The sequence below is a fragment of the Gracilinanus agilis genome, chromosome 1 (genome assembly GCF_016433145.1).
Source record: "Gracilinanus agilis isolate LMUSP501 chromosome 1, AgileGrace, whole genome shotgun sequence".
In the NCBI taxonomy this organism is placed as follows: Eukaryota; Metazoa; Chordata; class Mammalia; order Didelphimorphia; family Didelphidae; genus Gracilinanus; species Gracilinanus agilis.
Window position 1 is genome coordinate 92,306,693 of NC_058130.1, and position 25,643 is coordinate 92,332,335.

Consider the following 25,643-nt stretch of genomic DNA (forward strand, 5'->3'; position numbering starts at 1 on the left):
CCCAGCGGGAGGGGGGGGGCGGGGCGGCGCCGCTATAAAAGGGCTCCGCGAGACCGGGCGGCCAGGACGGAGGAGTACGCAGAGTTCCCAGTTCTTGGAGAGGGTTCGGCTCGCAGCGGCGCATCCGGGGCGGGGCGCGTCACCACTCCAGACTACCCGACCCACCCCACCCCACGCTGGCTGCTCGGCCCCACTGGAGGGAAAGTTTCCCTGCAGCCCCGCGAAGGGCCCGGCGAGGTAAGAGGGGCCCGACCTATCCTTTCGGACCCCAGCTTGCCCCAGTGTTTGAGAGTCCTGCAGTCCGCCCACTCGAGAGTTTGTAGCCCCGAACCTGCCCCGCAACTGTTCCGTCTCTACCACCTCACCCCGACCCGAGCCCCCTCGGTATCAGCCATTCTACGGGACGGGTCCCAAGCCAAGCCCCTCTGCTGGACTCTTCCCTTTTGAACCTGCCTCCCCCTAGAATGTGGAAGGCTGTCCCCGTGAACCAGTGATTGTCCCAGCGCCCCTCTGCAGCCTCCCCCACCTCCACGGGCTCTCCTCCTACACCTTCCCCTGAACCTGCCCCACCCCAGCGCACCACTCTGGAGGCTGCTCGGAAGAAAGTCCCAGAGGATAGCCCCTGGCCCTTCGCCCCTTAGGGCCGGGCTGTGGGCGAACTGAGGTGCTGGGGGGGAGGTCCCAGCCCGAGCCTTGGGGCCGCTGCCCAGGGGCCTCGGAGCAGGGTGGGGGGAGGGCTGAGCCCAGGTCGGATCCTCCGGGCACTGCCATGTGGCAGTGGCCAAGAGGAAGCTGGCGCTTGTGAGGCTCCCGCCCGCTGCAGATGCCAGAGCTGACGGCGGCGAGGAGCTCCTGGTGCCTCGGCTATTCTGGCAAAAGGCAGCCCCCACCACGCGCAACGGTAGGAGAGGGAGGGAGGAAGAGGAGGGAGCCCGAGTGGGAGGGCGGAGGCTCGAGATGTATGGTGGTGGAGAGGGGCGAACCGAGATGCACTGCTGACTTTTAGACTAGTCACCAAATGGGTCTTTGTGGCCCCTTCCCTGCAGCGCCTGCATAATTCCGGAGAACCTTATCCTGTTCTCTGAAAGTTTCTAACTACCCTCACCAGAGTACCATGTTCCCTACGCAGCAGACATATCTAAGCTTGAGAAAAGGACCGACTTTTAGGACAGGAATCCCTCAGATCCGTTTTGCCAGGAAACTGAGGAAAGAAGCATAGTGCTCTTCACACTAATTCAGGGGAATAGAGGTTTACGCTGCTTATGATGGGTGGATGTGCTCAAATTTCTCCGAGGCCCTGGATTCCATGCTCTCTGATTCCTGCCTCTTGGCTCCTGGACTTCCCACAAGCATTTCCTCTCCTTTCTTCTGCTCTTAGTATCACATCCTGTTGAGAGCTTGCAACTTCGGGAGAATAGGGACTTTAATCAAGGCAATAGGGTTGGAGTTACCAGGGCACAATCTGGCCAAAGCCACAGCTTGACCATTAACCTTTGCACTTGCCTGGATGACTGGGGCTTTCTGAGCCTGGGCAGGCAAGAGTTACTAGAAACTTTGTCCAGTGGGAAGTTGGAGGTGACAGTCAAATAACAATTGGGAATCTGTAATTAGAGCCTTCTTTAAAACATCTGATCTCATGATCAGGCTTTACTCCCTCCCTTTACCCCCACTCCCAGCTCCAAAGCCTGATTCTGTGAACTTTCTGTAGGCCCCAGGAAGAAGAGACCCAGAAATCAGATGAGAATAATTCACTTAGGCTGCCCTGGCATCCCTCAGGATGATAGAGATCAAAGGATTAGAGTTGGAAGAAGTCGTGATGCTTCCATAGCCCAACTCATTCACTTTTCAAATGAAGAAAGGCCCAGAGAGACTGATAAACACAGGTAGAACTGTTTTGTTGGAACCCAAGCCTCTGACTTCAAATGCAGGTACAGAATGCTACGATCCAGTGGGCTTCCTGTCGTGATAGCTTGGGGTGCAAGCCTATTATAGCACACATAGAGAAGCCGTCTTTTATAGCCAACTGGGAAAAGGAGGAGGAGGAGGGTGGACATCTGACTGCAGTATATCCCAGATTTTATGAAATGCTCTTCTCACAACAGCCCCCAAAATGTAAATTTTATAAGTATTAATGACCTTTTTTTTTTCAGATAGGGAAATGTTTTGGCCAAAGTTCACCCAGGCTAGTCCTTAGTTTGCTTTGTAAGTCAGGTGTTATTTTCCCCTACATAACTACTCTGTCTTGATAGGAAAGGAATGAAACACAAATGTGGCTTTTTTATCTGAATTTGTAAAAAGTTAGAGAAAATCTAAATGTATTGTCTTCAGGACAAGTGCCACCTTCTACTGTTCCCTGAGACCTACCTAGGACAGACAGCCGACCCCTCACCAAACCTCTCTGTTCTGGTGCTGCCAGTACAAACAGTAGACTGGTGGATATATAGGGCACCTTATAAGTACTCTCAGGGACACAGTCATGGGCCCCTGGGCAATCAGTATAACTTTGTAGAGAAGTCAGGATTAATAGGGTAGGGAGTTACCCTGGCTGGGTATCCTATAAAGAGGACTGAAGCCTTAGTTTTTGAGCACCCACCAAGTGTCAGGCATTCTGTGTGCTAAGCATTAAGGCAGACCAAAAAAAAAAAAAAGCCCTCCCTACCCCACAAGAGGCTTTTTGGGGGAAACAGTATCAATATAGATAACTATAAGATAAGGTAACATTTTTATTGGGAGGAGAGAGATCAAGAAAGTCCTTACCCCTATAGGAGAGTACCCCTGAGATGAATGAGGGAAGATAGGGAATCTCAGTGGTGAAGGAGAGGGAAGGAATGCACCCATACATGAGAGACTCAGAAAACTACTGTATTGGCAGTCAGTAGCATTAGCCAATTGTCTTCTCTGTTCTGGGCCTCAATTACCTCAACTGTAAAATGAGTTTAGGCTATCTAATCTCCTAAATTCCCTTCCAATTCTAAATCCTGTAATTGTGATGAGGAGGTTTTTGACTTGGGAAGGTTCAGAACCAAAGCTTTCTCTTTTTAAAGAACTTCCCTGCCTCCTTCCTCCCCACCCCCATAGAGGCCTCTCAGATTCTGTATTAGCCCAGTAGATCCAATTTTTGGCTCCATGGCCAGACACAGACTTCACAAACCAATCTCCCAAGCTCCCGTCGCCCTTTCCCCTAGAATCCTGGCCTGCTGATTTTGACCTCAAGCTCCAGAATGGCCATAGGAGGTAGAGGAGGCCTCATGAAGGCTGCTTCTCCCCTTAGCAGATTCACTTCCCCTCTCATTGCAGCCCCAAGGGCCTAGTTCCTTTGAGACAACCAAGACTGCAACAGCCCTGGGTTCATTTCCTTCTCTTGGGTTGCCTTTCAAAGATCCTCCAACCCAAGCAGTGACCAGAACCTGGGGTACAATGGTATTTCAACATGGAAATAACAATGAACAGTCAGGTACTGAATTTGATCCCGGCTTCAATATTTATTATGTGACCTTGCCCACTTCTCAGATTCTGAGTCTCTGTAAAATAAAGATCCTTGCTTTCCAGTTCCTCACAAGATTGTTGTAGTGAAAGCTAGTTATTCTAGGTCTCCTGTTATTAGTCTGGATCCAACCATTGCTATTGCTGCCATTCAGACTAAGGGAGTGCACATTGTCTAGCTCTGAGACCTTAGAGATGGTTCCTGTTTGAAGTGGTCCTCTGGCCTTATATTGGGGATACAAAAGTGAAGGGTGCTCTGTGGGGAGGACCTTTGGAACAGCAGCAGCTTCCTTGTGCTGGTAATAATCCCCAGAGTGAGAACCTCCTAGCCTAATCCGGATTAAGGTTTGAGGCAGCACAGCTCGGATTTCCTGGCTCCCAAATTGCCCTTCTCACTCTTTCAGGCCCCAGGTCCCAGGGGCAGCTTCCATCTTCCTGCCCCTCCTCCTCTATTTCTCCTCTCTCCTCCCCCCTCCCCCCACTATTGTTCCTGAAGCCACAGGTGACTGCTTTGTTTTCCTCCTGCTTTGGCTCAGTTTCACCAGGTGCCTCTTCCTTTATCTTCCTGGAGTTGGTTCAGCTGGGGTGGGTGCCTATGGTGTGATGGCTGAGAACTGACTAAAGTCTATTCCCTCCCAGGCAGGGTTGGGGTCATGCTGCAGGGCAGCACCTAGAGGAAGACTATCCCCCAACAGGGGCTGGAAGAGGGCAGGGGCCACTGTTGGGGTTGGGTTGGGGAGAGATGAAAGGAGAAGCAAGCCTTCAGCATATGGGACTGGTCTCTTCATGCAGCCAGAGAGTTTTCTTCTCCTCGGAGTCCTCACTTCTATGGAGAATCCAGGCAGGGGCCAGGCCGTCTGTGCTATGGTAAGTGCTGGGGTCATGATACCCCCATGCCAGGGTCCTGGCCTCTCTGTCCTGGGGGGCCCCCGGGGGCTGGAGCATCTCCAACAGCTTGACAGCGGGCAACGGAATCCCAAAAGCAGCTGTTGTCTCCAGAGCATTCCAGCTGCAATTGGATTTCGTTCCCTGCTCTCCTGCCTGGGCACCTATGGGATCTCCATCCCTCTTTTTCCCCCATACCTTTTGTCCTTCCACTATAGGGGGCCAAGGACAGTCAGTGCCAGAGCAGATTGACCTTTGGGGTGCCACACTCAAGTCACTTCACTCTCTTTAGGATGGGAGTTTCCTTGTCTTACCCTATCTGGGCCTCCTTTCTAGTGCCAGTTAATAGGGCCTGAAGTGCTTCCGCTAGGAGCCAAGCTAGGACCTTGCTTGCCTTTTAACTGGGTTCCTCATACAGTGTAGAGAGTCCATTACAACTTGGATTATCTCCCAAAGTAGTCTGGGACAGGTGCACTTTGGCCATCTGCACGGGACCATCAACTAAGGGCTAGTTTATTTTAGCAGGCAGGAGCTAAAGAAAGGGTATCTCTAGTGAGCCCTCAAGCCCTCACCTCCTTCCTTGACAGGACCTGTGCCCACTCTGCTCCCACTGAGCCAGGGCAGGCGAGTATTTATAGCAAGGGTAGAAGAAGCTAAGTCTGGCCTTCAAACCTATTACCTTACTTCCCCATTTCCTCAGGGGGTTTCCAAAGGCAAGAAATAGGAAGAAGACACAGGCTGGTCCCAAGGCAGAATAGGGGGGAGGGGAGAGCAAGCAGTCCCATAGAAGAGAAAGGACCCACTGTTCTGGCATAGGGCCAGCTTCCTCTTTCTTCAGCTATTCCCACCCCTCTGGGGGCCCCAACCCCCAGCAGCCCCAGCTGCAAGCCTCTTCCCTCCAGATGGGCCCCTGGACCAGCCAGGCACTTGGTTGGAGTAGAAGTAGCTGCTATTCTACCTTCTGTGGACTGGATAGGCTGTGGAGCCGGAAGCAGAAAAGAGCCAGTTGCAAAGCCTAGTCTCTTGCTTGCTTGCCTCAGCAAAGGGATGCCCAGCTCTTATTCTCCTGAAGATGGACCCATTTGGTCCCCCTTTGGGCCCCAAGGCTTCTCTGCTCATTAAAGATAGTGTCTCATTTCCTGGGGAAAAACCACTCCAACTGTCTAAGGGTTCAGCAGCAGCCCCCAGCTGTCGGCCTTGAAGTGGCTATGACTAGCTGCCCAGCAGGCTGAGGTATGGTGCTAAATGTGGGTGAACTTCCTGTGTGGCCCTTCCCCCCCAGCTGGAAGAGACCTTACTAATAATAACTCACAGTACATTGCCCTTTAAGTGCTTTCCTCACAATGACCCTGAAAGTATTAGTATATTGGTCCTACGTTTCTACTAAACTCGATATTTTTGTATCACAATAGTTGTGAATCAAATTCAGCTTTCTTGATTAGTAGAGACTATACTAACTAGCCTATACCAATTCTTGGGCTTTCTGAAGTGTCTGGGCCTGTTCTTCATTTGTAAAATGAATCAAATTCAGGTGATCTTTAAGGTCCCTTCCAGCTCTGAAATCAGCCTATGAGATACTCCATCCCCTATATAGCTCAGAAAAGTAAATATACTGTTTAAGGAAAGAGAACATAGTCCTATATTCTTTTGGGGGCCTATTCAAAACCTGCCCAGAGGTCACTGTTTTATGTTAAAGTGTATAGGGTGAGGGGCAACTAGGTAGCATAGCCAGTAAAGCACCGGTCCTAGAGTTGGGAGGGCCTGAGTTCAAATGAGGCTTCAGATTCTTAGCTGTGTGACCCTGGGCAAATCACAAGACCCCAACTGCCCAGCCTTAACTTCTCCTATCTTAGAATTGATACTTAGGATCAATTCTAGTACAGACAGTAAGGGTTATAAATTAAACAAAACCAAGTGCATAGGCTGAAAGTATGAGCTTGGCTGGCAGGAAAGGTGAGAGACACACTACCATATACGTATACATAGGCCTGGCAGGGCCTCTGGGGCTTGAGAGAATGAAGAGGGTTTACAATCCTTAGCTTTCTTGTCCTTTCCCCATCTCTGAGCAGAGTTGTCCAATACCAGTGTCAGAAGTTGGGGAACTACAGATAGAAACACTCCAAGCTTCTTGCTTCAACTTTGCCTTAGTGTTCTCTGTTCATGACCATTTGGGGAAGAAGAGTTCCTCCAAAATAAAGGTCTTTTGCAGCATTTGGAACCCAGGGACTCCTGGGCAGGATGAAACAGAGAAGGGAGCCTGATGGCAAAAAGCAGGCAACACAGCAAATGGAAGAGTGTGCAATGCCATGGCATATGCCACTGGTTCTTCTGAAGGCTGGAAGGAGGACAGGACCCTGGGATAGAAAGTGCTTTGGAATGACACGATCACTCCCGTTGAGCGGACAGCCAAGAAGCCATCGGGAATATCGTGTCCGTCCAATGCTCTTTCAGCGCCTCCCACAGAGATTCCAATAGTAGATACCACCTGAGGGCCTGTCTTAAGGATTGTCTCCTGCCCCATGGAGCCCCTCCCTTTTCTGAGGTGCATAGTACTCAGCTGCTTGTATTGTGCCTCTGAAGGTCCAAGGCCCTGTAAGAGAAGTCTGTGAACAATCCTTTATACCTCTCCCCCCACCTCCACCAAGGATGAGTAGCTCCAGAGGCTATACCCATCTTGGCTGGAGTGTTCTCACTATTTTAGTAGTTAGTAAACTACTCTCCCATTTTCTTCTGAGTCCTGTGGTGGTCTCTTCTGGGCAAGAGCAAACACTTGGGCTGAGATGAAGACAAGGTGGCCTATGCCATTGGAGTGGATCTAAAGGTGTCCCCCTGACCTAGTGGTCTCTTCCTGTCACTACAGACAGTCAGTAGTTGGTCTGGTGTGAGCAGGAATTCTCAGATCACCTCTTGGCTGTGAGTGGTGGAGAGAGCACTGCCCTGGTATAATGTGGGTCCTGAAGAGTAGGCCCAAGTGGGGTTAGAGGCAAGGTTTCTGGAAAATTGATCATTCAAAAAGAACAGTTTAGCACTCAAACTGAAGCTCTATCAATCACTGGAGAGGCCTCAAAGGTCATATCCTACAACCACTTGCATGTCAGCTCTGACAAAACCTCTGCTTCAGAATTTCCAGTAAAAAAGATGCAACTTTTCTCACTTTAGATCTCTGTTAGAAAAACTTTCCTTACACTGAGCCTCAAATCATTTCTCTTTGGCATCCCCATGGAGAACTTTCCACATTTATTTAAACATGAAGATCATTACTCTGATCCACTCACCACAAATCTGATTTTCAGGCTAAACCCACTCCTCCCCATACCAGTCATCATTCTATTTACTCGGGCTTCCTAAAAATGTGTCCCCTGGAATTGAGCACAATACTATGGATAGCTGTAGTCTGACTGGAGTGGAGTACCATGTAACCCTTCTTCTAGACCAGGGGTCAGCAACTTTTTTGGCCGTGAGAGCCATAAACGCCACATTTTTTAAAATGTAATTTCGTGAGAGCCGTACAGTGCTCACAGTGCGCGCTCCTGTAACAGTGCCTGAAAAAAAAAAATGGACTTTATGGCTCCTGCAGAAAGAGCCATATGTTGTCTACCCCTGTTCTAGACACTTTCTCATTGTAACCTAAAATGAGATATTTGGGCTGATGACTAAAAGCTAACTGTAGAGCAAATCATTCAGGGACTGGCTCTGTCTTGCCAAAGTAGGTACCAAGTATACCCTGAGAGGGTCTCGGGGAGCAGTGCCAAATGCCAGTCTCTGATGCTTCAGCTTAGAGGTGGTCTTCCTGTCCTCTGGGCTTCAGAGCTTCTTATCACCTGTTCCAGGTTAGCTTTCCCTCAAAACCAGAGGGTTGTCATTGATATTTATTGAATACTTGCCTTAAGAAGGGTGGATATGATGGAAAAGACTGCTGGTTTCCTGTCCCAGATTCACTTTGTAATTCTATGACCTTGGGCAGCTAGGTGGCACCAGAGTGAATAGAGTGCTGGCCTAGAGTCAGGAAGACTCTTCATGAGTTTTTATTTATTAATTTTTGTCTGTATGTTTAAACTTTATTCATTTTTTCAATCAACAAAAATCTGCCTTCTCACCTTTTCACACCTACTACCTCCCCCTATCCAACCCTGCCATTAATAACTAAGGAAAAAGAAAACTTCATGACTTTTTAATCTGGCCTCAGACCCTTCTAGCTGTGTCAAGTCACTTAACCCTGTTAGCCTCAGTTTCCTCATCTGGTAGATGAGCTGGAGAAGAAAATGGCAAACCACTTCAGTATCTTTGTAGCCACAAAACCCCCAAATAGGCTCAGGAAGTATTGGACATGACTGAACAACCAACTTCGTGACTCCAGGCGCCGTCTCTATCCACAGTGCTATCTAGCTGCCCCTATGTAAAGAGACATCAATAAAAAGGTTTTTTTTTTTTTTAAAATGAGGGAATTAGATGAGAGTATATCTAAGGCTCTTTCTGAATTTTTGAAATCCAGAATCACAGATAAAGTTAGTTCAGCCTCTTCATTTTACATAAGAGAAAACCAAGCCTGAGAGATTGTGACCTTACAGAACCAGATTCTGACTCCAAATCTAATGAGCCAATTTTAGAGACATATTATGCTATTTGGGGTGGCAGGTTGAGAATCTGAAGCGTCATAAAATGGGAACCTAACCACATATAAGGTGTAGTGGGTGAAGTGCCACAGGAAGAGAAATAATATATAGTTCTCCAAAGGTTCAGAAGATGGAAAAAATTTTGGATTAGAGTGGAGGATGCAGCCAAGCCTTATGGCAAAAGGTGGGAAGTAGGAAGTAGGGTTTGGATAGATAGGAATAAAAAGAAAAAGCCATTTCTGGCAAAAACAGGAAAACCCAGGGGCAGGAAATAACCCTGGTCCTTGACAATGTTGCTTTTTCTATTCTGTATAATGCCTGAAAATAAAGTCTGTTTTCACAGCCATTTTCTCATAGGGATGGTGTTTTGTGTCTTTAAGGCCATGTATATTTATAAGGCTTCAACAAACTTTTTTCAGCCTGCATTCCTCACCAAACAGTTGGCTTGAAGAAAAAGAAGTCCTGATTTAAAAAAAAAAAACACAAATTGATTTAGTATATCTAACGGGTTTTCAGGGTCTAAAAAGTAATAGTAAGAGCTAATAGTAAAAAGGCTTTTGTCCCCCAACCACACTCAAAAATTAAAATCACTGACTACTTTAGGTCAGCCACTGTCTGATGAGATGAAGATAGCAGTCATGTTCATCACCTTTTATGGAGATGTCCATGGGTTCTGCCTCTGGGGGCTTTCTTCTCCAGAAACCTTTACTAATATACATACTTATGCCATTAGAGTACTTTATATGTAAACTCATTATGGTCACCCTAGCCATTTTTAATGGCTGTGACCTACCAGTCTTGTCTAGGTGCTATTTTTTTTAGGCAACAAGAACTAGACTAATATAGGGAATTTTGTTCTTTAAATTCCCAGTTCTTAGCATATCATGGCCAATTGTTATAAAATGCTTGTAGAACAACTGGACCACACAAAAATGTTGTAACCTGCAGGAATCAATAAAGGACCCTGGAGGTAACCTGGTCCAACTCTCATTTGACAGAGGAAAAAGAGGCCCAGAAAGGGAAAGAAACTTACCAAAGTCACAGAGTGGTGAAGATAGAATTCAGGTATCCTAAGAAAGTCAAGTGTACTTTTCTATACAACACTTTAACTTCTATTTTAAAAAAAAAAATCCCTTGATATTGGATTAAATATAAAGTGACCAGGAAGATACCAGTCTAGTGATGGAGAACATTTTAAAAGATAAGAGTGCCAGGTTCTGCCCCTCCCCCCTCCCCCAAACCAAGTGCTGTGCTCCTTCCCCACACTGAGTGTCAGGCATGCCTTGCCTCCTCCTTTACCCTACACAGGAGAGGGAGGAAGCTCCCATTGGGCTGCTTTGTGGAGGGGCTGATAAAGTGAGGAATGGTCTCAGTAAGTGTAGAGAGGTGTAGGGAAGAGGCCTGAGCTCTCTGTTCCCCTTTAGCCCTGCCTACTGTGAGCTCCCATTGGGCTGCTGGGCAGAGGGACTGAGGATGTGAAAAAATCGGGCTCTTTGGGGAGGGGGAGAGGGAAGGGGAAGGGAGCAGCTCTGTCCCATGTCTATCTGTCTCTAGTAACAAACTCTGGAGATTGGGGGGAGAGTGTGACTGCATGCCATCTTTGGCACCCATGGCATAGGTTCACCACCACTGCACTAGACTTTTATCTTGGGAAAGAGAGGTTGGAGCCAGAGGAAATTGCCTTTCCCAGTACTTACCTTGGAACTATATACCTGCTACATTGGACTATTAGTTGTTTCCTGATTCTTCACGGTCAACCTTCCTGAAATGCATCCTGGGGGGGAGGGGTCCCCTATATCTGGAATATTCCCCGGATTCATCTCCCTAAGCACTCATACTTACTGTTTAGGAGCCACCTGCTTTCTCCATAAACCCCAACTTGCATTCTTATTCTTTTTCTTAAAGGGGCCTTACTTAATTTTTCCCACCCTGGCAGTGTAGTGGGACTAGCATGTCTTCTCTGTGTAGTCACGGTGGTTAGCCTGGGAGTTCCTACGTTTTAATGCTCTCTATACCCTATAACCCCATTTTACGGATTATAAACCGATGTGAAGAGGTCAGAGCTAGGCCCAAGCACGCGTCTGTGCTCAACTGCTGGAGCTGCAGGAGCATCTCTCAGCCAGCCATGCGCCTACTGCCCTGCCCACCGTGTCTACGGAAAGGAGAGTTTTTTAAACTAAACAATGCTCAGGCCGCGAGTCCCACATGCTCTCCTGCCACGTGCTCGGAGGCCCAGGCAAGCTCAGGGAAGTCGGCGAACACGTGACCATCTCCGCGCTTGCGCTGCTTCCGATCGTGCGCTCCTCTCGCGCATAGGCGAACTTCCGGCTCTCCCGAAGTTCCGACTTCCGCTTCCGTCTTCTACTTTCCGGTCTCCATGGCGACCGTGCGCTTCGGGGTCGGGGAGACTTTGGGAGCTCTGAACGCGGCTCTGCGTCCTCCTCCGCCCTCCGCCAGTTCGGGCGGCTCGGTGTGGTTCAAAGAGAGCAGCGCCCGGAACCTGCGCAGCCGCGACTTCCTGGCGCCCCGCAGCGCACTACAGGCCTTGTTTGGGGACGGGCAGGTGGGGCTGGGCCGGGCAGTTAGCTGCGGGGTGGCCTAAGGGACCTGCGGGCGTAAGAGTGTTAACACCCCCCACCCAGAGTTTTCTCTCAATCCGGGGTTTCAGACCCTGGCCTCTTGCTTATCTACTTGGGGTTCTTGGTCGAGCCTCTTCCTCTCTGGTCCGCTGCTTCCCCTTTGCAAAGGGCAGGCGAGGTGGGGTGAACTCTAAGCACCTCAAAAGCTTTAGCCTAGGTCTGGAGCGGGGGACTAGCAGAAGTCTACTGGGAGGAAGGGGTAGAGTGAAAAAGAGGGAAATGTTCCCCAAAGGGGGAAAAGGGAATGGCCTACCCTAGCAACTCTCCAGTTAAGGAGGAGGTTATAAAATCTTCCTTCAGAATTAGCAAACTTTTCTTATAACCCGTTTTTATTTTCTTAGGTACCAAAAGACATTATTGATGGGGTTGCAGCTCTAGAGGCCCCAGGTGTCCCCCCCATTCAGAAATGCACCCAGACCCAGGCTGGGTTGGCACTCCAGCTGGAGAGGCCCAGTGTCTTTGAGCAGGTCCTGAGTTCCTTACAGGGCTATGTAGCTCCCCAACCTACCTCCTCCACCTCTGAACATAGTATCATCCTGGAATGTGTGTCCCTGCATGGCCCAAAGGGGCCAGATTCCTTAAGCCTGAGCCAGCTGAGAGCTATCCTGGTGGCTGATCACCTAGCAGAGACTTTGCGGAAACAAGGGTGAGTCAGAGTTAGTGACAGTCTTTCTTAGTGGATATCTAGACCCAACACAAGCTAGTGATTTGGGCTATGGAAAGCTTGTCTGGAAAATAAAAGAAAAACTAAAGAAAAAAGAAGAAAATGTGCAGGCATTTCATACCTAGAAGTCTTGTTGTTCCCCACCTGTCTCCTACTAATTTATATTAGGGTCATGATGGTCATCCCTCCGCATAAGCACTCATGTTTCACTGAGTTGTAGAAGCAATCTGGTATTTTCAAGGACATTGCCAGGCTGGTCTTTCTAAGTTACAAAAGGCCTGGAGAATGACTTTGCCAGCTCAGATCTATTCTAGCAAGTGTGGAAGAGCTCATTACTTGCTACTGAAATTTTTTATTCTTGGCCAGAGAAACTTAAAATTATCGACTGAGGCACTGAGGGGCACTGATTTATAATGGTGCAGTGAGAATCTATACTTCTGGATGAGTAGATTTGTCAAAGCATTTAAGCCTCATTTTTCTTTTGTTCGTAACTGGGACAATACTTCCACTACCTACCCTATAGAGTTGTAATGCTTTGCAAACCCAAAAGCTACATGGAAATATAAGCCATTATTAATACAGATTTTTTTAAAGTCATACCTTTGGGGCAACTAGGTAGCTTCTTTGGTAGGGAGCCAGGTCTGGAAGTGGGAAGTTCTGGGTTCACATTGTAATGAGGAAATAACCAGGAACCAGGAATAAGTCCACTATCCAGCCAGTCAATCCAAAACCTGCTCTAGGGAGTAAGGTAGATAAATCTGCTGTCCACCAGCAGATAATCCAGACCTTTCCTCAACCTAGGCCACAATAGTTGCTTGAAGTATCTTCTCAGTGATATTCCACACTGACAGCTCCTTGGATATTTGGCAAAGCTGGATCACACAGCCAAAAAAACCTCCCTCCCCTCAGTTTGGTCAAACTAACCACTCTTTTCAAAACCCTGGCTTCATTCCATTATGGAACTCTCAGGTCTTTAGAGACAGCCTGACAGCCTGGGTGCTAATGTCTTAATTTCCTCATTACAATATCTGGCCTCAAGACACTTCCTAGCCAGGTGATCCTGGGCAAATGGCTTAACCCCAGTTGCCCCCTACCACTCTAATGCCTTGGAACTGATACTTAAGGTTAAAAAAAGTCACATCTTTACACATACAAGTAATTCACTTATGCTATGAGTTCAATTTTTGTAATTTAAAAAAGCTTTTTGGAAGTAGCAGTGAAAAAGAAGCAAGAATTAAACTACTCTGAGGATTCAAACACCAATGTCCAGGTGGATAGTGGGGTCATTGACAGAGAAGTCTGAAGGAAGGACAGGTATCAGTGTTTGTAGATTAAAATATTCAGTTCAACTTAGGATATGTTGAATGTGAAGGATTCATAGTAATGTGGGTCTGGAACTCTGATTGATTCTAATGGGTGGCCCATTGACTGTTTCTCATATTGGCTAGGTAGGTACAAGGGTCTCTGTTTGCTCTGCAGGGTGACTGTTTACCAGGTTCCAGCCATACAGGACCCTGGGCTCAGGAGTTTCCTGCAGCAGCTAAAAGTCAACTGGCCATCAGCTTCCAAGACATCCTCATCCCCAGAATCCACTGAGGCACTGAAGGAAGTTCTTAGGGATCATGCTGTTGTCCCAATTGAAGAATTACCCTCTGGAGTGGTGTGCAAAGTATCCTTGAAAGAGTTTTTGGAGCAGCAGCCGGGCTTGGAAGGCTTTGACCCCAACCTGGACATCTGTTTAGGTAAAAGTGAAGAAGTCATCTTCAGAGGAAGGATGGACCTCAGCTTTCTTTCTTTAGGCCCTGCAGAGAGAGAGTGCTGAAGAGAAACAGTCTTGACTGCTCTCAATTCTTTCCTCCTTGTCCTCTGTAGTAACTGAGGATCAGCTGGGAGCCCTGGCCGAGCTCCAAGATGCTGCCCAGCACTACCCTAGGAATCTCCCCTCAAGTCACAGCCAGGTGTGTAAGGGCACTCTTCCCTCATCCACTTGAACTAAGCAGAATTGGGGTAGGTCAGAGAATCTGTAAACATTTAGTAAATGCCTTATCTGGGCCAGGCATGCTATTAACCAGATGAGGTCCACAGTGATGCTGACCTCTCTGAGAGGCAGGCTGGCAAAGTGGGAAGAAACCTGGACTTTGTGTCAAGTCTTGGTCCTATCACTTCTTAGCCCTCTAATCTCTTATCTTAGAACCTCAAATTCTCCTAGAAAACAGGGGTCCAAATATTTGCACTTCCCCCCTCAATCTCCAAGTTGTGACTGCTTTGCCTCTTGCAGGCTAAGTCTTCTGCTGGAGGCACTCCCTGCTCTGTGGTTCATGTGGTGAGCTGTGAGGAAGCTTTCCAGCAGCAGAAGTTACACCTACTCTGGAGACTACTGGATGCCAATGCCCCTTCCCAACAGGTTAGTAGTGGACCAGAGGGAACTTGTCATTTCCTCATGGTCCTGCATAACCACCTGTGCAACTCACAGATTTCCCTCTCTACCTTTGCAGACCAGCACACTCTCATCTTTGATTGGATAGACATGTTTTACTGTCTACTTAGGTCATGACTTACTGTATCTGTCTTGCTTCTGTGTCACAGACCACATGTCATGTGACACTTGTGTCATCAGACTCTAAACTCTTAGAAGGCTAGGAATAAGTACAGAACCTTGAATCAGCCATATCACCAGGATTTGGAATGATACAGTTTTGTCCCCAGTTATCTCTTAAGTCATTATTCATTTACTGTGATCTGTCATGCCTTGGAAGATACTAAAATGTTCAAATTTCTGGTCTCTGATTTCTGTGCCTAGGGAAATCACAGTCCACCAGGGGACCTAAAACTCAAACAAAAAAGATAAATATCAGATATAACCAAGTCTTAAAATTGATGAGCCAGAGGATAGGGCAGGTTATGACGAGGCTTAGTATTTTGATTGGAGTGAGTTGATGTCGCCACCATCTCCAGAGGGACTTTAGCCAGGAAGCAGAGTAGGGGACAAACCCTTCTAGGCAGTGGAGCATGATCAAAGTAGGAGTAAGCCTGAGTGCTCAAGGGAGCCTGAAGAAGCTAGCTTGACCTGCAGAAGTGGGATGGGTGTCTGGAGTGGGGAGATGAAAGATTGGTAATGGCTCCAAATCTAACTCTTTATATGGTGAAAAATTGGGAGTCACAGAAGGTTCTCAATGAGGGAAATGTGAGGCTAAAAGTTATGCCTTAAGAGGGAGAACATCTGACAGCCTGTACAGGGTTTTTATGTGTTGTCTCTTCTGGTTAAACTGTGAGCTCCTGGAGAGCAGGGATTGTCTTGCTTTTTCTCTTTTCATGTCCATCACTTAGTACAGTGCGTGGCACCTAGGAAGCTCTTACTATTTTCATTTATTCATTCACAGATAAATTGTGGGTTGGAAAATGATCAGAGACACTGGAGGTAGGGCAATGAGTTAGGAAGCTCTTACAGTAGACCAGTTGGGGTGAAAGAAGAAATTTAGGCTAGGATGGAGTAGGGACCAGCTAAAGACACAAAGTAGAACTGATGGGACTTGAAATTGGATATAGAGGTCGATGCCTGGGAAAATGGCCTCCAGCTAGAAGTTGCCAGCTGAGCAATTAGGGTTGTGAAAGAGCTATATCCAGGCCAGTATGGGGACTCTACCATCTGTTTCCCCTTCTTTCAGAAGCATCTTGTCTGTGGACCAGTGAAAGTTGTGGGTTCTCCTACCCCACTGAGTGCTCCCCAGTACTATAGGTGAGTAGGCATGGAGCAGCTGAGGTCCAAAACACATTCCGAGGATGACCTTGTGGTGGGCACTATCATGGGAGGTGACTGAGACTCTGAAGTCAACTGGCTAACCTCACAGAGGAAAGGATGAGGCCAAGTGGGACAGGGGGTCTTCCTGGAATGGTTCAGGCCAGGGGGATAGCTGTATCTTATTTTCCAGTGGGCTTTTTTGGCAGGCTCCGGCAATCCCAGATGCGTGAGGCCTCAGTGCTGAAGTATGGAGTTGACTTTGTTCAGGGTAATGCTTCATCAGTGTGGGAGCCACACCTTAGGAGACTACTCTCTCTGCTCCCTGGGGTTGGTGGCTCTTTCCCTATCAGAGGATAGAAGGTGGGAACTGGTAGGGCCTTTTCTGTTTCTTAGTTAGGAATTTGTGAATTGAAGGATACAAACATCTTTTTAGTTGGGCTATGGAATACATTGTTCTCGTTTCCCCTGACATTTACTTTTGTTATCATATTTGGTTCATGCTGATATAGCACAAGTCCATGCCCCTTACCTGAGTTGGGGAAAGGAAAGGCCATTAATGAGATAGCACTGTTCTGGGATGAGATAGCTAGTAATTCCCATGAGACTGATCTGTCCATCATGGATTCTGTACCCTATGTAGATGAGGCCTGGAGTGAAATAATTGGGGCTCTCACTTCTGCTGCAGTCAAGTTTGAAATGCTAAGTACAGCCCATCGAAGTCAGGTGAGAGTGAGTCAGTGCCTAGCTGTGGACAGGATGTGAGAGCACAAGCAGGCCACCACGGAGAGGGGATGATCTGGGGTACAGTGGCCCTTTGGATGGGAATCACAGGGTATATTAGCCTAATGCCATTCTTTCATAACAGGGAAATAATGCTTTTGATTTAACTTAATAATGGTCTGGGGGGAAATAACACTGCTCCTGTGCTTGGTCTGTGTTCCTGGTCTAAAGGGGGAGGTGGCCATGGTGCAAAAGGAAGGGCTGTTAGCTTGAGAATCAAAGGAGACATGAGCTGTAGCCCTGCCAGCTCTGGGATTGGGCAAGTCAGTTTTCTAGGTCTAAATGTTCTCCTTGGCAAAATGAGGGGGTTGGACTAGATGATCTCTTTTTCAGCTTGAAACTCCTGATTCTAACCATGGCTTCCGCCATGAAGGGGAGGTGGGGCTGACTCCAGAAACAAGCTCTTGGGGTTCACGGATTATCATGTTGCTGACAGATGTCTTTGGACTTGGAGGATACCAGCGTCTCTACCAAAGGCACCAAGAGTGGAGCTTTTGTCATGTACAACTGTGCCCGGCTTGCCACCCTCTTTGATGGCTATCAGCGGGGTGTAGAACAAGGTGAGCTACAGAGCCTGGTTTGGTCAGATTTTTCAGGGGCCGGAGCAATCAGGAGCTCTCTGTACTTACTGCAGAGTCCGCTGAACTTGACAGTGTTTTTGGAGTTGCCTTAAAACATCCTATTTCTCTGACTTATCTGGATGACCAAAGATGTTGACAGACTCCAGACAGCTTTCTCATTCTTAGGTTTGTATCCTGCTTTCCCTGATGTGTCTGAGCTGGACTTCTCTTTGCTTCGTGAAGAGGTGAGTGACCAGGATGAGGAGGGCTTGGGGTAGCTAGGAAAGTTTCTGTTTGCAGAACCTGATTCTGGATCCTGTGCTCCCTGTTCTTCAGAGAAGCACCCTCTGGCTGGGCCATAAGGCACTCATGGGAACAAAGTATGTGCAAAGCCACATAGGAACTTATGCAGAAGACAAAAACATGGGGCTTTTAGGTAAACCAGGCCTAGAAACGGTATTCCCACACTAGCAATCTGGTTGCCCTGACTAACGTTCAATCCATCAAATGTCAAGCCAAGCTTTCTGCTTGTTTGTCCTGGACCCCCAAGGGATGAGTTAGGTGGGTTTGGGCCAGATCAGCAAGGCTGGACGAGTTGATGACAACTCTAGCAAATGACAGAATTTATCTTTACAGGGTGAATGGCTTTTGCTTTTCAATGGCATCATCCCCTTTCCTGAGGTACTCAGCCAATCAGCACAGCTCCATGTCTCAAGCCCAGGAATCAGGATAACAGCCAACACAGAGGCGGTAATGGCATGGGGGGTAGTGCATGTCAGTGGTGGCAAATACTCTTGGACAGAGATGGGCAAACTTTTTAAAGAGGGGGCCTAAGGAAAGGAAATGCCCATCTGTCTGTTTCCAAGCAAGTCTTTCGAAGTTTCATTGTATTGTATCCTACTCATTGTATTTGTCAGATTAGGGATAATGTTGCAGGACAGCACAGAACATTTCAGGGGCGGCATCTGGCCCACAGGCCGTTGTTTGCCCATCGCTGCTCTTGGACATAAGATTGCTCTCTCAGAGCCAGCTTTGTCAGGAGACACAGATGCCACATACTGTCCCACTTCTGTGCCAAATTGTAGAAGGCCCTCAGGAAGATTAAATAGAAACATTTCTCCAGCTTTTCACAGACTGGCACAAGAGGTGACTGGTTTAGTTCTCCAGTGCTGTTTCTGGAAGGTAGGGGTTTAGCTTGGTGCCTAGCAAGTTATATACTGTGAGCATGAGCTCTTTTGACCTTGTGGCCAAGGAATTCCCTTTTTTTAGGAAAAAAACATTGACAAAAACCAATTTTCTCTCCTTCCTACACCTCCCACCCCTACTGGGGCAATCCTACATTGGTGTTGTCCCAAAAGTCCAGGGATTTCCTTTGCAGGGGAGGTGCAAAGTCAGCCTCCTGCCTTTACTACTTTATTTTTTCTTTTAAAACTCTACCTTCTCTTTGATCTAGTCTAAGGCAGAAGAGTGACAAGGGCTAAGCAATGAGGGTTAAGTGACTTGCCTGGGGTTACAGCTAAGAAGACTTGTCCAAAGTCAGATTTGAACCCTATCTCTGGGCCTGGCTTTCTATTTACTGAACCACCTAGCTGCCCCTTTGTCTTCACTTGTCATATTAAACCTCTATGCATGAGTCAGACTGAGGGATATTGACTTTTTTTCCCCAGGTGTGCAAGTTTTTGGTGCATCTGAGCATGGACTTCAGCTCCTACTATAACCGAGTGCACATCCTTGGGGTGAGTACATTCCTGACAGCCCCCAGGGCCAGGACAGCTGGAGAGGTTCACTAACCTTTTCTTGAGAAGGCTGCTCTCATGGGGATGAGAAAGAGAAGTACTGCCCTGGTCCTGATGGATTTAGAATGGCCTCCTTTCCCTGCAGGAACCACGACCTCATCTGTTTGGACAGATGTTTGCTCGCTTACAGCTCATGCGGGCTGTTCAAGAGGTTTTCCACAGCGCCCTGGCCACTCTGCATCTTCCCCCACTCAGCCAGATCTGAGGATACCGTTCTGTCCTCCAAGGACCTTCCAGGTGTCATTCACTGCCTACCTCCAAGGCACTGGAATCGACTGCCTTCATGGTCTCAGGGCATTGTTAGAAGGGTCAGCAAAGGCAGGTGCTTGACTGTGGAAACCTGCCTACATGTTTACTTGGTTAAAATATCTTATTGTGGACAAAACCACCCCCTACCAACATAGCCTTCCGTGCTTTCCAGCTGTGCCATTTCATTTGCTGGGCCCAGCTCTCAGCAGTTACTACTTGTCCCTACAACAGTTTAACATCTCTTTGATTTACTAACAAGGAGAAATCCTTCTAGTACTCTCAGAACCCAAAAAGCCCTGGACTGCTGGCAGAGGCTGGGAGCAAACTAACATTTCCCTCCAAAATAAAGTGTTTGTTGGTTATCAGGTGAACATCTTGGGTCTCTGCTCAGGAGGAACAACAGATGAGCTGGAACTTTAACCTTAATCCCTGAATCCATTCCCCACCTCCTGCCCCAGCTCATCAAGTACTGACGTGAGCATGGAGTGATAGGAGTAAGGAAACCCTCCACTCTTGCTCGAGTTACTTTGCCTCTATAGCTCTTCTGCTGTCCATTGGCAGAGTTTCCACCATGAGGCAACAGTTCAAACCTCAAAGTTTCAGGGTGGAATACAATTCAGTAAGCATTTATTAAGAAGCACACATGTACAAACCAGTGTTTTCAGTGCTGGAAGTACAAAATCAGAACGGTTTTTGTCCTCAAAGAGCTCAGGCTCTCTTGAGAGAACAGGATGGAAAAAGAACCTGGCATCAAGGATAAAAGGCAAGCTCCAAGTTTGTTCTCCTGGTGGAGTGTGTTTGTGTGTGTGGAGGGGAATACATGTCCAAGTTTCCCTTTCCTACTTAACAACCATCTCTCTCTTTTTAAAACCCTTGCCTTTTGTCTTAGAATTGATGAATTTTTATAGATTCGATGGTATTGAGTGGGAAAGGCTAGGCAATTGGGGTTAAGGGCCAAGGGCCACACAGCTAGGAAGTGCTGAGGTCATTTTGAACCCAGGTCTGACTGACTCCAGGCTTTGCTGTCTCTTTTGAGCCACCTAGCTGCTCCTTAACAACTACTTCTTAGGTCTGTGCCTTCAGAGTTTGCTGATTTAACAATTCATATTGTTTTCACCTACAGCCCATACCACCTTACTCAGTGTCTACCAAGGTTCCCTCCCGTTCTTGGTCCTTCATTTTCCCACTTGATTGTGCAATTAGTGCTTGTGGGATAAAGCTAAGAGGGCACCTTCCTAAATGGAAATTAACTGGGGGAAATGGGTACACATTCAGGAACTCTTCCATCTCCTCCTTTGCAATGGCTCTTCAGGAGAAACAGCAGGTAGAGGCTCACGGAAAACATCCAGGAGCCGTTATCCTCCCTTAGGTCATAGCCTAATGACCTAAGCTAATGCATCCACTACATCATCATCATCATCATCCTTGTGGCCCCTGAGTTTACTTGGAGCGTGTCAAAAGTTCTGACCCTTAGTACCTGGCCTCATGGCTCTTGTGATCTGGGTGTTCAGTTCCAGTGATATCATGGGTCATCCACCGTTTGGTGTGTGACTAAACAATCTCCTAGGGGTCGGGTAGCAGTGAATGGAGGATCAAAGCTATTTTCTCATGTGGAGGCAATACCCACTAATCCACTTGGCCCATGATGCTTGAATAATCAAGTCTGCCCTCAACAGAAAGGGCAGTGGAATGGGGCGCTCAGGCTGGTACCAGGGCTGTAGAGGGGGCAAATGAAGATGGAGCGTGAATACAGTATCTTCTTTTGGAAAGATAAACCTTCATCTCAGAGACAGTGGGTCCTGGGGAAGAAGTAATAAAACAAAGAAGACATATTTCAGAAAATAGTGCTCTAAGAACCGATTACTCATCTGGCCTCACCTGTTCTGAGGACACTTCTGTACCCGATATTGGCACATATAAAGTAAATAAATGCAAAACCCAATTGCTGCCCAACTTTTGATCTGCTGCTTTGGGACCAGAGCAGGTTTCCATGCTTTCACTGGAACTGCCTCACCCTCCTCTCCTCCCCCACAAATTCATCCTTTTTATTGCCAGAGTAATCTTTCTCATGCACTATATGTGCCACTTCCCTGCTCAAGAACCCCCAGTGGCTCCCCAATGTTTATCAGATTGCTGATTCTGCTATTCAAGGCCCTTTACAACCTAACTCCAATATACCTGTCCATACTTGCCTCATACTACTCTCCCCTTCAGAATTCCAATTAAAGTGGACTACATCTTTACCCATATTTTATTTTTTTAGAACCTTTTATCTTTTGCCTTAGAATTGATACAAGTCTCAGTTCCAAGGCAGAAGACTGACAATGGCTAAGCAACTGGGGTTAAGTGATTAGCCATGGTAGGTAGTGTCTCATGGCAGATTTGAAACCAGGTTTTCCTGACTGCAGGCCTGGTGCTCTATTGGCTGAGCCACCTAGCTGCCACCATTATTCATATTTTCAGATGACTTCCTACCACCTCCCTCATCACCAACTGAACTTTCTCTGATATTCAGGACACTCCACAAAGATTTTCCTACTTCTGGTGAAAGAAAGTCCCCCTTCCCCCAAACTTCTCACAGCACTTTGCCCAGATCTTTCCTCTTGTTTCATTTTCTCCTGTCTGCAGTGAATAGATCTTTCCCTAAAAAGCCCAGAAGCTCTTTCAGGAAAGAGCCTGTATTTTATCCATGTGTCCCAAATATCCACACATGGAGCCTGGTGCTTTACTGTTTGAATTCTTCAATGAATGAAGCTGAAATGAAAGTTTATGTGAAATACGTATGAAATGTGGAGCACTGGAACCCTAGGCCAAGTTTTGGGACCTGTGAAGAATTCCCAACTGACTTTTGCCTGGAAATGGGCATCCCCAAAAAAGGTGAGAACAGAGCCGAGATCATTAGCAAGGAGCATGCTGCTTTTTTCCCTTAAGGTTACTAAGAAGTTCATCTTAGTTGTTTTTACATGAGGCCTAGTGGGGATGCCACTCAGGCTGTCAATGAACAAGGATTTATCATGCACCTATGTATGCTGGCTGCAGTGCAAAGTGTGAGGGATAACTTGGAAATAAGGTTATATTCGAACAAGGGGAAACAAATAGATTTAAAAATAGACTGCATAGCAAAGTTAATAGATGTGCACAGAGTAGTTAAATAGAAAGCAGTTTGGGAGAGAGTACTTGTACCAGGAAGTGGGGTGGAAATCAGGAAAGGCTTCAAGCAGAGAGAATGACTAAGAGAAATGGAGGGAACAGAAGGTGGATGTGAGGAGGGGGTACATTTAGGCATGGGATACAGGTGGTGCAATGGATGAGTATAGGTCTATTTGTCAGGATCACAGGGCATACCCTGTGAGGGAGAATAATATCCAGTGAGGGTGGAAGTTTGGAGTCGGGTTGGGCAGGGATTTAAGAGCTAAACAGTTTTTATTTTATTCTAGAGAACCTGGGGCCTGTGAATCTGTTTAATATTTTGATAGCTATTTCCATATAATTCATTTTTTTGTAATCGTACTTATTTTGTGATTTTAGAAACATTCTGAGTACGAGTTCCTAACACAACAAAAAGTTAAGAATGCTTGGTTTTAGAGGAAATGGGAAGGCACTGGAGTTAGCAGAGTAGAGAAATCACATGGACAGACCTCTATATAAAGAAGCCATTACTTTGGCTTCAGTGTATGTACTAGAGTGGTGAAAGACCTAATGCAGCAAGACCAACAAACAAGTCATCTAGACAAGAGGTTTAGGTAAGGAAGGAAGCTGGTAGTTGTGTGAATGGAGAGAAAGGGTCCCGTATTTAGTGCCATACCTATCAAACTACCAAAAACATTTTTTACTACATTAGAAAAAACTATAACAAAGTTTATTTGGAAGAACAAAAGATCAAGAATATCAAGGGAAATAATGAAAAAAAAAACGTGAAGGAAGGTGGCTTAGCAGTAACAGATATTAAGCTATACTATAAAGCAGCAGTCATAAAACAATATGGTACTGGCTAAGAGATAGAAGGGAGGCTCAGTGGAATAGACTTGGGGTGAGTGATGTCAGCAAGACAGTCTATGATAAACCCAGAGTCCAACTTTTGGGACAAAAATCCACTATTTGACAAAAACTGCTGGGAAAATTGGAAAATAATATGGGAGAGATTAGATTTAGATCAACATCTCACACCTTACACCAAGATAAATTCAGAATGGGTGAAAGACTTGAATATAAAGAAGGAAACTATAAGTAAATTAGGTGAACACAGAATAGTATACTTGTCAGATCTCTGGGAAAGGAAAGATTTTAAAACCAAACAAGAGTTAGAGAAAATTACAAAATGTAAAATAAATAATTCTGATTATATTAAATTAAAAAGTTTTTGTACAAGGGAAAACAATGTAACCAAAATCAGAAGGGAAACAAGAAACTGGGAAAAAATCTTTATAACAAAAAATTCTGACAGAGGTCTAATTACTCAAATATACAAGGAGCTAAATCAATTGTATAAAAAAATCAAGCCATTCCCCAATTAATAAATGGGCAAGGGACATGAATAGGCAATTTTCAGATAAAGAAATCAAAAGTATCAATAAGCACATGAGAAAGTGTTCTAAATCTCTAATAATTAGAGAAATGCAAATCAAAACAACTCTGAGGTACCACCTCACACCTAGCAGATTGGCTAAAATGATAACGGGAGAGTAATGAATGCTGGAGGGGATGAGGCAATATTGGGACATTAATGCATTGCTGGTGGAGTTGTGAACTGATCCAACCATTCTGGAGGGCAATTTGGAACTATGCCCAAAGAACGATAAAAGAATGCCTGCCCTTTGATCCAGCCATAGCATTGCTGGGATTGTACCCCAAAGAGATCATAGATAAACAGACTTGCACAAAAATATTTATAGTTGCGCTCTTTGTGGTGGCAAAAAACTGGAAAAGGAATGGCTGAACAAATTGTGGTATATGCTGGTGATGGAATACTATTGTGCTCAAAGGAATAATAAACTGGAGGAATTCCATGTGAACTGGAAAGACCTCCAGGAATTGATGCAGAGTGAAAGAAGCAGAGCCAGAAGAACATTGTACACAGAGACTGATATATTATGGCAAAATCGAATGTAATGGACTTGTGTACTAGCAGCAATGCAATGACCCAAGACAATTTGGAGAGATTTATGGAAAGGAACGCTACCCACATTCAGAGGAAGAACTGCAGGAGTAAAAACAGAAGAAAAACAACTGCGTGGACACTTGGGTTGATGAGAACATGAACACCCATGTAACTATCAATAATGTGTAAATAAGTCTTGACTGACCACACCAGTGGAAATGTGAATTAGCTACGGAGGGGAGAGGGGGTGAGTTGGGGGATGGGGGTAAAGGGTAAAGTAAAAACATGACTTATGTAACCATGGAAATTTTTTCTAAAAATAAAAATTAAAAAAAAAAAAAAAAAAAAAAGAAAAAGCTGTATTAAATGAAGGAGGGTGGGAAAGCAAGTAAGGAGATTACAATGCAAAATGAAAATTGGGGAAAGGCAAGTAATATGGTGCCCAAAGATATAGGAGAGATGGTAGGACAGTGACCCAAGCAAGGAGAAAATCCATAGCTTCTGATGTCAAATGCCGGATGGGATTAGCCCGGATCAATGGCAATAATAGAGGGGCAATCCGACTCCTAAATATCCTTTATTTCCAGTGGAGAAAAGTTTGGACTTGGAGCCAGGAGAAACTTGGGTTCACATCTCAGCTCTGACAGTTCAGGCAAGTCACTTCAGCTTTTTAACTTGTTTCCTCATCTGCACAGTAAGAAAAGTGCTCTTTGGACTCCTGCTTTGTAAATCTTAAATTGATTCAGAAATGTGAACCTCTCTAGAGAACCATTTTGTGATACAGGAAATTTCCCAAACCTACCCAGAGCCTGTTTATATATCAAAGAAGGCATCTCAAAAACAAATTCCGGAATTTTAATCCATACCATATAAAGCACCTTCATGTCCTCCAGAAATTCTTCAGCACCCTTTGCCCAGGAGGCTGCCCTCTCTCTGATGGGAGAGAGCCAACCGTTAGAGATCCTCCCAGATCCTCCACATTACTGTTTACTGACTGATGACCCAGAAGACCCAGAATCAGAGGAATGCATTTGTTCACTGCACTGTCTGTCTGTCTAGACTGGAGGTCTCAGTCTTGCTGCCATGCAGGAGGATATAGCTTGCTATAGCCTCTCAGATCCACTCCTCCTTACCTTA

General features: G+C 46.3%; 1 protein-coding gene across 2 annotated transcripts; it reads left to right on the plus strand.

Annotated features, from left to right (window-relative positions):
- The first annotated feature begins 11,358 nt into the window (after window positions 1–11,358).
- On the plus strand, window positions 11,359–19,767 carry DALRD3 (DALR anticodon binding domain containing 3). Of its 2 annotated transcripts, XM_044679938.1 has the most exons (13): window positions 11,359–11,544; window positions 11,962–12,266; window positions 13,764–14,026; window positions 14,157–14,242; window positions 14,563–14,688; window positions 15,950–16,020; window positions 16,230–16,291; window positions 16,664–16,746; window positions 17,240–17,363; window positions 17,550–17,608; window positions 18,000–18,113; window positions 19,031–19,099; window positions 19,245–19,767. In XM_044679938.1, the coding sequence occupies exons 1-13, from the start codon at window positions 11,359–11,361 to the stop codon at window positions 19,362–19,364; spliced, it is 1,668 nt and encodes a 555-aa protein (XP_044535873.1). In that variant the 3' UTR covers window positions 19,365–19,767. The 2 variants fall into 2 exon arrangements, with proteins under 2 accessions (XP_044535873.1, XP_044535936.1); XM_044680001.1 differs by lacking the exons at window positions 18,000–18,113; window positions 19,031–19,099; window positions 19,245–19,767 and having other exon boundaries at window positions 17,137–17,363; window positions 17,550–17,605.
- Window positions 19,768–25,643: the final 5,876 nt, after the last annotated feature.